At 40.5% G+C, this 12330-nt stretch overlaps 1 protein-coding gene across 1 annotated transcript in view; it reads left to right on the top strand.

Annotated features, from left to right (window-relative positions):
* LOC139606757 (glucosidase 2 subunit beta-like) overlaps window positions 1-10680 on the top strand; it is a 124249-nt gene extending 113569 nt beyond the window's left edge. Inside the window, exons 14-15 of the mRNA XM_071459079.1 lie at window positions 2370-2469; window positions 7096-10680. Of these exons, the coding sequence (XP_071315180.1) occupies window positions 2370-2469; window positions 7096-7233 (238 nt within the window). The 3' untranslated portion in view covers window positions 7234-10680. The remainder of the gene's footprint in view (window positions 1-2369; window positions 2470-7095) is intronic.
* The last annotated feature ends 1650 nt before the right edge of the window (window positions 10681-12330 follow it).

The raw sequence follows: 12330 nt of genomic DNA, 5'->3' as shown, positions 1-12330 counted from the left end.
GTGATCTGAATAGTAATGTTGGGTGTGAGCTGTTTTGTTGGGCAGGCAAACAGGGTTTCCAGCTTGGCTGCAGAAAACAGGTGCAGCAGATCAGCCAACATGTTATGAAGGAAGAAAATACATACAGTAACCCAGATAATTTAAGGAGACTGGCCCTGCTGCTGCATGTGCAAGTGAGCATCATCCGTAGCATGGCTACAGCTTAAAGCCAAACTGTGATAAATTGGATGAGAAAATGAAGTTGTCATTGAGCCAGGGGGTCCATTTTGTACATTTGGGTTGTGCTATATTGCCTGTCTCAGGGTCAGAGTAACATATAGTAATGTTAATGCCACGGAATTAAGCAATAAGGTCCAATGTGTTATTCTTTTCATGGGTGTAAATAAGAAGCTGTGCACTGTTCTGGTGGTAAGTGTAGAATGACTGTGGAAAATGGCCTGCCAATATCAAGTGCAAGTAGGTATTATTACGGGGAATGATCTGTCAATAGGATTCCATCTCGTGACTCCTGTGAGTCCAAATGACTGTAGTGTGTTGGCCACATCTCAGTGATAACTCAAGCCTAATTGACAGGGCCTACGCTGCCTCCTGGGGCACAGGAGGGCTGACAGAGTGAGAATGGAGATTAAGGAAGGAAGTGAACGAAGGTGAGGGAATGAGGTGTGTTAGCGGACGAGGGCCGCGACGGACGAGGAGCTGATTTAGGTGACGCGCAAGGGATCACTGGTCAACTAGCAGCGAGAGCCGGAGCACTGTCACTTTCTCCGCTTGCCATGTCTGCTGGCCCTGACAGCAATCCATTTGAGGGTCTCCTGGTGCTAACAGAGTGCTAAAACCCAATCAAACAGGCTGGAAGGAAAAAGGCGAGATGCTCGGGCCCAGCCGGCTTCCACTTGTGTGAGCAATTCACCTCTGACTAACCCATTCAGGCATCTTAAATAAGCCATGCACGTCATGGATGCAGAAAAGCCACACTCAGGGACCTGAAGACAGCCATGTCCGTAGACGTTAGAGAGTGCTTTTCAAAATCAAAGAGGTCTCCATGTTTGCCCTTTTCAAGGTCAAATGAGAATAAAGTGGCATTTAAAGAAATGTGGAAATAAATTCTGTGTTTGTTGGACATAACTTAATACAACCAACTAGAATTCAATGTATATTTTAACAACCTCCCATTTTTTTTCATTTTCTTTCTTCTTTTCTTCTTCTTCATTACTTTATGACTTGTCCCCATGTGTGACATTAGGGAAAAACTGCAAAAAGTCAATTATTTTGACGCAAGGATTCAGTGTCAGGTCGTTGGTATAATATCCTATAGAGATCAATTAATAGGACTAATACAAATCTACCAACATGACATGAATTACAGCAGATTAGCTTCTATAATACTAAAAGCAAGTAGCAGAGGCGATCTTGCTGCTGTGGAAAGGTCAATGCAGGCACATTTATCAAGGGTTGTGCACTTGTGACAGGGTTGGCACTGGAGAAAAAAGCACTTAGACGTATTAAAAGTTACACTGAATTTATAGCCTTTAGTATTTCTTTATCCAGAATGATTAACAGATCATTGACAAGCGGTCGGTTAAAAAAAGAAGCCTGCAGATCATCAGGTTTCTTATTCCATTTACCTGAAAGTGAAAAGCTTGATTTCCTCTGTCCTCTTTTCTGTTGCAGACAGAAAACAGTTGCTTGCCTATGTGGGGCGAGACACATTTCACTAAAATCTTCAGTCAACCATGCATCAAATGCAGAAAAGATTTTCCTGTCTAACAGGATTACAATGTTTTACAAAAATCAACACTTACCAGCAGCCATCGGCACCTCAAAGAAGCTGCTTAAGTTCAACAAAAGATCAGAGGAAGTTAAACTGGAGAAAACGTAATCAAATGGCATCTGTCGGTACTGTGTTGGACAGTGTCCACTGGCACCCTGGTTTGCTTTGGTTTTTCCTAACTCCCCTTGAAATGTTTGGTGAGAATGTAATTAGCCAGCACTGGGCAGGCACAGCCTCATTTGAGATGAGCTCCACTGGCGTTGTGTTTTTCTCTTCTCCTTCCCTTGTGTGTTATTGCACACAGAATTAACTCTGACAAAATGGTAATTAATATTTCCCCTCCATTGTTGAAGAGGAGAAGGGACGCGAGAGCGCTGGTGCCAGGAACCAAAGAAGGGTAGTGCCAGACCGGCCATCTTGCCAGCTTTTTATTTTTACTGGGAGAAAGTATTTTTCAATAAACCAATCTCGTAGTGTTAAAAAAAAAAAAAATGATACGTGTCTATGTTCAATTTGTCCCAACTGTTCAGAAAATTTGGAACTTTATCAAAGTATCAAAAGTCACCATATTTTTTCTTGTCTCTGTTTTTAATTTCAGGAAGTGGGGGATGTGGGTAGGAACACCAAAGAACCAGTACAGTCAGATGGTGTACGAGAATGGAGAGCCCTGCTGGCAAGGAGGTTCACGCAGTGCTACAGTGAGTCCTGCACGCTTCACACAAAACCATACATACAAACACTCACACTCACACTCACAGAGCGCATGAGAGCACAAAGAGACAGGCATGAATAAACTAACAGATACACATATGAACAAATGGGAAGTACACACTGACAGGATGTCAAATAAACAGATGGATAGATGACACAGTATGGAGGGAACAAAAAGAAGAGAGAGTTCCATCCTAAATCAAAGATGTGACACAGAATTCATGATGGCAAATGTGGACATTTTAGACTTAAAAGGTTAATAGACACTAATCATTTTTATCCTTGTAATTTATGTATTTTCCTTTGTTAGACAACACAAATGTGGGCAAATAAGATACCTTCATATACACACAATACACACAGTAAATTCCCTGCAGTGAGGTTGTTATTACTAATTTTCCCTGTTTTATATCACATTTTAAAAAGAAGCCTCCCTGGTCTGATCTGTCTTCATTTGCAGTTAATGCAAACTCAACTCTTCCTCCATGTTTACCTCCTGTCTTGATAAATTGAGTGTAATCTACATTTTCTCACAAACCAATGTGAGTATATATTTTAACACATGAGCAATGTGTAATGATGCAAGACAACTCAAAACAGATCGGCTGAGGAATGTTATTCAGCTCTGTGTACATTTTATATTTTGCAGAAAGTGAAAAAAATTTGCCTGCATGAACCAGCTCACATGATAAGTTTATAATGTAAATTTAATATAATGTACATTACAATCATCTTTTTTTTTTAACAGAAATAATGTTTTCACAGTCCAATTAATTCCAGTCGTTTTCCTTGTTGTAGACACGGTTGAGAAAATTCATCACTTCTTGATTTTCACATTAAAAGCCACCATTTAAGGAAAGCCTGTGTGAAAATTCTGTAGGTATTGAATTTTATTCATGGCAGTTCAGCATTGTTTGGGGAGCAGTCAACTATTAAGAAAATTTGATATATCTAGGGCAACCAACATACTCTTTAGCTAAATCGAGGCTATCATTTGAACAATAAGGTCAATTATCAGGAAACAACATCAACGCAGGTAGAACCCATTTACCTTTATACTGAATGACTATACTGTTTGGATTGAATCTATTAAAATAATATTAATAATTGAGTCCAAAAGTCTGAAACCACTAAGAGTACAAACTAGGGGGAGATATTGCAATTCTGAAATGGTGTGCATATGACTCAGACTTTACACCGAATAAATTGGATACTGAATTTAAAGACTGGACAGCGAAAGGAATAACATGCAATCTAATTAAAGAAGGAACACTGCTCAGTTCTGAAACACGTAAAGAGAAACACTTACTGGAAAAACTAGACAGATGCAACATATGAAGGTGAAAGTTCAGATAGTGGTAGTAGAATCATTTCATGTATATATAAGGGTCTGTCAAATCTTAAAACATATGCGTCTTCATATATTAAAACAAAATGGAGAAGGAAGGAAGGATAATTATATCTGAGGAAGAATAGATGGCAATATGGAGGAAACAATGGAAGTGTACCAGCTCACAGAAAAGGAGGGAGTTTAGTTGGAAAACCCTGATAAGGCTCTCAGACATCTCACTATGATAGCAACCTCACTGTGAAACTGTGGAAACCAAAATGCAAACCACTGCCATATTTCCTGGGATTGCCCTGTCATCAAAGACTATTGGAGAGGAAGGCATTTTTAAAGGTGAAATAGCCCTAGAAAATAAGACATATTAAGAAATATTTTGGGTGTATACCTCAAGAATGGTTGAAAAGAGATAAATATTTCATGAATATACTGGTGGCTGGTAAACAGGCCTGTGAAATGGTTATCACAGGGAGCCCAACTTCAAATGCATGGAAGTTCCAGTGGTTAGATTTACAAAACAGAGAAGATCCATTTTGTAAATTGGAACAATTTGCTTCACACTGAGAAGAATGGGTGAACTACATAAGGGCCCAGAGGCCTGATTATTTTTTCAAAATCAATTATATTGTAATTATATCACTCTCTACTTGTACATAGTTCTTTCCCTTTTTTTGTGTTTTTATTTTCTATTGACACACAGTTGACAAATTAAAGCGAAAAACCTGAAAAATTAGTGTAGAAACTAGATGACAGTGCCCCCATCCATAGGGCTTAAAGGGTCACTGAATGGTTTGATGAGTATGAAAATGAGTTGGCCTTCGCAGTCACCAGATCTCAACCCAATTAAACCACCATCATCAAAACACCAAATGATGGAATAACTTTGGGAAAAATGTTGTTCATCCCTCCAGTACAGTTCAGAGACTTGTAGAATCAATGCCAAAGGTGCAATAAAGCTCTTGTTGGTCTTATACACACTTTAATAGCTTTGATAAGTACTATTTTGAGATTTGTGGTAAACATGAATATATTATATTATACGTGTGTGTATATATATATACACATGTATGTACCTGTCTGAAATACTTAATGGGAAAGTTTGTTTGATGCTTAATGTCAATGATCTTTGACCACCAAAATCAAATCACCAAAATCAAATCAGTTCATACTGTTCCAAGTGAACATTTGTACCAAATTTCAAATATTTTCATCAAGGCGTTACTGAGACATGGTGTTGATGAGGGATGGAAACTTAATGCCTCTGGCCCAGGTTTTTGCTGGCACAGAGGCATAAAAACACTCCTCCACAAAAAAGTAAAGTTGCTGTAGAGAATGACTTTCACAATCTACTTTACAAATAAATATCACCTAAGTTGATCATAAAAAGAGGCCACAGACCACCAGTTTCCAAAGACAACAGCCAAACAAAGCTCCTCTCCCCACATTCATCAGGGACAGTTTGAAGCATTCTCGCCCAGTCTGCTCTTTACACACTTCATCCTGCACCTGTGCATTTCAGCAGTGGAGAGTAAGTCAATCAGTAAAAGACGTTCAGTTCTCACGGCCTGCTCAGCAGTCTAGCAAAAAATGTTCTGTCTAAAGCCAAGTGATGGAAACTGACTTGCTTTCCTCTCTCTGTCAGTCTCCATTGGTTTTTATGTTGCATTCTCTTGCTGCTCTGTCCTGTTCTACCCTCCGTTTTCCCAAGATTCCTTCCTGTTTCAGTCACTTTAATGACATTCATTTACATTTCTGTGTAAGAATTTGCTCAATTAAAAATGCAGCACATTTAATCATCTCATTTTCTTTGCCAGGCCCCCTCTTCAAATCAGAGTCCAATAAATGCCGTTTGTGAATGTATGTACTCATGCCATCCAGGGGCCCCCTTTGAAAAGACTAAACTGAATTCCTTTGATACGACCTCCTAACCGTGTGCAGTCGGCATAAATGAAGTCTCGTCAGAAGTCGACGCTCATTATTTTTGAAATGCTGAACCTCGTCTTTGGGTAGTGCTTTCTCTTTCTGCTCTGAAACACACTTCCCTCTGTACTTGAGTAGTGGGACCAGTGATGTATTGTTTCACTGGTGGATATGGAGGTAATCCAAATTCAAGCAGTGTGCAGTGTATCTTAAGAGTTCACGGGGAAGGGTGAACTCAGCTGTTTCAGTTAATGATTAAATTCAAGGTGTTGGACTGTGACTGTTACATGTGAGCAGTGAGTTTTGCTGCAGCTAACTGTGAAGCCAGCTGAAGAAATATTTGTTGGGAAAAATAATGCAAGTATAATCAGAGAGTACTACATTTCTACTGGCGATGATGATATTTTTTTTCGTCCCTGATATAGGTTAAATGCTAAAAACCCTATATCCTACATTTCCCATGATGCAACTCAAAACTTTCGAAGATGACATCACGATAACGCCACGTGGGTTATTTTCTCAGGTGTGACGAAGATGCCACAGAAAACATAATATACTTGTCCGGAAAACAAAATCGATCTGATGAATCTAAAGCATTGCCCCCAACACACACACACACACACACTTTGTTTCACCAAGTGGCACCAACCCACTCGTGTACCTGTACAATAAGATGCTAAGTGACATAACAAAAGCCTCTATTTTTAATCCAAGTACGGGACAAATTCAAATCACCAGTTGTACCAGACTCAAACTTCAGCACAATAATACCTGTCAAGTTTCTATCTCTCTCCCCCTGCAGGTGCCTTTGTTCGCAAGAGGGATTGTCTGTTCAGGGTGCAGTATGATGTGAGAGGTTGCTATGGAAACCCCCTAGAAGTAAAATAAGTTGTTTTTCCCTCTCCACTCTCTTGCAGATGGCGTCAAAGTTAGCGATTAAATGACATGACAGTAGTAATCACATCCTCCCCTGTCCTGTTCACACATGGTGACGACAGCGGTGATGCCCCATACTGCCAGCGTCCCGCAGTCGCAGCAACACTTTGGTTCTTGTATTGTCTTGATTGCAGAGCAGGTAGTGATGGAACTCTGCATGCACAGAACAATCCGTTCATTTGAGGAGGGGCCTGAATACTTTGCATAATCCTGTCATTTGTAGTGATTCGCAGTTCTTCACAAAAGTTTAAAAAGGTTCGAAAATCACTAAAACACTAAGAACAGCAGCTTCAATCCTCACCCCCCCCCCCCCCCCCCCTTGTGAGATAAAGCTGGCAATGCTCTTGACTCAGGCTAACAACAGCACTTCTCCCCACACCACCTCAACTTTTCTCTCTTTGTGCTTTTCTAGGTCACACTGACATGCGGAACAGAGACAGCCTTGCGATCGGTGAAGGAGCCCAGCAAATGCCAGTACATCATGGACTTTCAGACTCCTGTGGCCTGTCAGCCGGTGCTAAGGCAGCGGGGCATACACAGCGAACTGTGACCCCTTCCCTTACTGGCCTAGCCTAGATTAACTTAGCCCCCCCCTCGATGGCTAGCCCGCGGTGACAGGCTGGGGTCCTGAGGGTCCCCTCTGACATCTGTGTTGTCAGAACATATATACTTCCAAGCAAGTCTTGCTAAGGTCAAAATCTGAGTTTAGTAACACTGTTCTTAGACCACTTTAGTTTTCATTGATTGTTGCTGCTGTATTTCTGTCATGTGATAGTATTGGAATGCAGCATCTACAAGTATTAATAACATTGCAGTATATTCCTCATAAGATTACTGTGTAAATAACTGAATAAATAAAGTGCACCTACAGTAGAACAGTTGCAGTGTGTAATGACATTGCTACCACTATAACTGCTGTGTCAAGTTGCTGCTTATTCATAAGCACAAATGAAAGGACTGCATCCTTTAACTTCATTACAGTGGCTACTTTATTATAGCCTTACATAACTCTGAAAGGATAAGTCTGGTGATATTCAGTTTTTTTCTTATTGCCAATAAATCCAGACTAAAACCAACCACAATTTGAGTCTCCTAACGTGGGCTGCCTACTTAGCCAAAGCCTGATGAAGCTTAGTGTAGAGCTCCATTGCTATCCGAACACCAGCATGTATTTAAAACACATCAATGCACCACAAAGTTGTCACTTCATTATAAGTATATAGTGAAATGGGCACTGTAGCCTTCATGCTGCTGTAAGTACTGACTATCTTACCAAATGTGTATAAATCCGCAGCTGAAAATAGTCCCCAACAAATGCCCTACTTACTCCTGTTCGAGTACGCAGCTGGTTTAGGAAATTATTTAGTTTCTTTTAAAAATGTAACCTGTGTAAATTGGTGACCTGTTTTTGCAGGTTTACATCTTCAGCCTGGGACTCAGTGCTACAGACTGAGTTAGGAAGCACTGACTGACTTTTTATCAGATTTGTTGACAATGTAAAATAAAGTCAGCCTCATCCTTAAAGTACTGTTTTTACTGCAGTATATTTAAAATATTACTATGTAGATAGTCAAAGAAATAAAGTGACATGACTACAAATGTAACTCTTGTATCAAATTACTGTCTCTCTACCTCAACAGCTTGAGATCAAATGTTTTAAATATGAAATATGAAATAGTAAGATTGATAGTTTGGTCTACTGTAATCATGTGATCATGTTTCTGTACATGCATCTGACCTTATCATACTAATTTACAGCTTTATTAACAGCACACAACAGTTTCACAATATTTACATACTTTCAACTATTTTTATTGAGGCATTGTTTACTGAATATTACCTCTCTTGATTTCACAAGATTCTGCCAGCGTTAGCAGGCGGCTTCTTACTGTGCATGCTATCTATGATGTTGTTATGTAATAGATTGTGGGGTTTGTGCAGCAGACCCTCTGCTCATTAAGGGGGAGCTAAATCAGCTGTCAGGTATCCAATAGGCTCCCTGATATATTCCTACCCTGCTGGGGCAGCTGGGTGGCTGTTTGCCTGCTAGCAATGCAATAGCCTCAGGGCGTGTAGCCCAGGGACCGCTGCTTTTTATTTATCTGGCGTCAGCTCCCATCCACACACTCTCTCTGATGGCGAATCTAACTATTTGCTTTCACCTTCAGTTTTCTGAATAATGGTGAAGTTTGCTGAAGGTGTAAACCAAGTCAGACAAAAAGGCATGTCTATGAAAACTTCCTCAAAACTAAACTTATAAACAACTTAGTCAACACAAGGTGTTGTTCTTTTTGCTCAAGTGTTGATTCAACTTCTGATGTAACACAGCAAAACCTTACAACTCACACCATTGTTATCATGTTTATCCTGCTTCTGTAAAGGCAAACACTCGAATCGATCAGCTAAACTGGCGAGACAAAAACATTTTGATTGCCCACCATCTCAAGCAACCAACACAAGATCACTGTACATTTTAATCTCGCCCTCATTCAACTTTTCAAATGTGCAACAGATGCCAAAGCCGAAGCATAAAAAAAAAAACACTCTACCAGCAGCTGGAAATGCTGCCAATCACACAGACAGTGTGAAGAGCAGCACTCTGTAATATCACAGAAGGCAACATTGCATTTCTGGCATCTGGATAAAACTTTATCATCATTGCCATATGGTGGCCATGTAACAGTGTCTTCTAAAGAACTGCTCTCACAAAGAAAGAGATTTGACAACCTGCAGGGTATCAATAACTCCTCACTTCACTCATTGATCGTAATGTGTAAAATTACTTGCGTGATTCACCCTGCGCCGCGTGGGTGGGAGCTACACTGGAAGGCTGCAGTTTAAATGGACAGTTATTTGGGGGGCTGCGAGTTTATGTTCTGGGTTTTTGAACTGACTGACCGCTGATGTGTTGCTACAGATCAGAAAAGGGAAGGAGGGAGTTGTGGGAAGGATTCAGTGGGGAAACTGAGCACATGTTCAGCACACACAGACACACACGCACGCACTCACAAACACACACACACACACACACACACACACACACCTCCATTCAGCACATTCGCACATGAAGGGGCAGGGATGGAAAGTCTTTCCAGTTGAGCGTGGGTGTATTTGTGTGTTGACTCCAAATTGCTAAAAGGGCCCAGAGGCTTTTTATTGCATTAAATCTCCGACTCAGCTTTGTAGAAACTAGTTCAGGCTACCTGGTCTATGGAGTGGGAGACAGTGGAGCCCCGGACGACTGACTGACTGGTTGACTGACGCCCACCACATCCCAGCGCCGCTTTCACTCTTTTGGAGATTGTTTTTAAGCTTTCTCCTTTTAAGGAAGGCCAATTATACCCTCAGGGCTTAGAGGGAAAAAAAGGGCGCTCGCGTTGAGTCGGCGTGCGACAGTCACATCCATCTCCCTTACTCCCCACACTTACTCCAATCTATTCAGTCACGATACTGACGCTTCCCAGCCTCTAGCCTACATATTTCATTTTTTGCAGACAACACACTTTAAAGGCATTTGATACTTTTTTGATACTTTTTCCCCATTTGATGTACAGTTTCAGACCTACACTTGTAGGTGTAGGCACAGTGGATGCCAACTAAAAGCTTTTTTTTTCTATTTGTGAAGATTCACATGGGTTTAAGTGAATCTTTTTATTTACTTTAAAAAGCTTGATGATACAATGTAGTTACCATTCTTGGTCAAATAATTCAAAATAACTTTGTTCCTTTAATAAATTGAAAATTTCATTTTAAAAAAAGTAACTTTTTTCCTTGAACTATTTTCACATTCAGCTGATATGACGTAACATTGGTGCTGTGTGTCTGGCCACCTGATGAATTCACTCTTCTTTTGGCTCTGTTTTGGTCTCCACCAACTCTGGAGAGAAATATCTGACTTTCTGCTCCAGTATGTTCATCAGTTAGTCAACAGCATTGTCTGTCTGCTGTTTGGTGCTGGGAAGGGAGCATACTGGGGGTTTGTGTTGCTTTTGGGCTGAAGTTAATGAAACAAAACAATAAAAAAATAAATAAAAACAAAAAGCTTAAGCTTAGGTGATAATTCTTTGTGTTTGTTGCTAAGAGTATGTACATTATTATTAATCCATTATTGATGTTAAAATATTGATTATAGCAGCTTTAAAGAGAGCCTGTGTAACTTTTGCTAAACAGCAACAATTATAGCCACAGATGAATATTGGTTAAATACCAAAACAGAACCCAAACACACCGAAAATATTTCTGTCTCAATAACAGCAAACAGTCTAATAACAGTATGATGTATTAACTAAAAGTCTACAGTATGTAGATGTGCACTGATAGATATAAACACACTTTTCGCTGCACTGTACAGGAATGAAGAGGAGAAAAAGAATTAGAGATGCAGATGAACAAAGACTAATATTGACAGGAGGATGGGAAAGAGAAGGGAGAGAAGAAGGAATAAACACAAATGACAGAGACCAGGACGATGCTGGAGGGAAAACTATGCTTTGAGAGGAGGAGAGAGACAAACTGAGTAGAAAACAGTAAGGGAGGGAGCAGAGAGAGAGAGAAATGTGAAGCCGGGAGAGGGAGGGAGGGAGGCTTGGTAGAAGCAGCACTGCCTATCCTAGTGGAGGATGAATGTTTCTGTGTTTGTGCTCTCACGTCGGCAAGCGAGGCTCAACACTTCCCCTGTGGAGTGGATGAGTGTAAGCGTGTCGCGGTTGGAGGCTGGGAGGCCGAGCTGTGATAGCATGTGGTTACCAGGGGCCTCCTGCAGTTGGCTTCTCCCACTAACAGTACAGGAGGCTGGTAGAGAGGAGGTTCAGGGCCTGAGTTTTTTTTTTACATTTCCCACAAATTAGATAGAAAAATATACATAATATACAGGGCTTATTTGATTATAACACTGTCACAAAAGTCGTATTATTTTTAATGTCAACTTGTGGCCCAAAGTGCAGGTGCACTGTTTGAAAAGGCTGTGAAATGCCTTCAAATGTCAAGGGGAACAATCCCAGTTGTGACAGCGTATATCAAACAAAGACAAAGTGCACTGACAGAAAGGAACACTGGTTACAAATTGAAATTAACCAACAGGGGATATGACGCAAATCAGCAGTGTTGGGAGCTGCTGCTAATTTACATAAAACCTAATAATGTCATACCTTTGTAGCAGTGTTTGCAGTGGGGCTTTAGTTCGTTCAAAGACGAAAAGTAATCAATTAACCACTGTTTACTCTAGCGATGAGGGGAGGTCACCTAATGTTTCCAGTGGTAGAAAGTTGAGAAAAATACAGATGAAAATGCAAATGAGCGGCTGACTGTGCATTATGGGCCCTAAAAGTATGGATTGTTTGTGCTGTAAATCTTTTTATTATCATTATTATTATAATTATTGAGTTTTGAATCCAACTAGGGCTGAACAATTAATCAAAATATTACCAAAATCGCAACATGGCAAAGTGCAGGAGCTTTCCACTTTAACACAAGCACAATCATCATTTAGGTGTTTGCAAGAGGAGAGTTTGTGGATTTGTACCTTTGCAGATGACAATTTCCGCTGTTAAGATGAGCTCTGGTCCTGTGCCACCAGCGCTGCGCTGACAGACTGGAACTTGATCGACAGTGGCAATCCAAACACTTTTCTTGCCCTTTTGTGGCTGTT

The sequence above is a fragment of the Trachinotus anak genome, unplaced genomic scaffold (genome assembly GCF_046630095.1).
Source record: "Trachinotus anak isolate AG129_WGS33_773 ecotype Australia unplaced genomic scaffold, CSIRO_AGI_Tana_v1 ptg000023l, whole genome shotgun sequence".
NCBI classification, from domain to species: Eukaryota; Metazoa; Chordata; class Actinopteri; order Carangiformes; family Carangidae; genus Trachinotus; species Trachinotus anak.
Note: the sequence above shows the minus strand (reverse complement) of the source record. Positions and strands in the feature narration are given on the sequence as shown.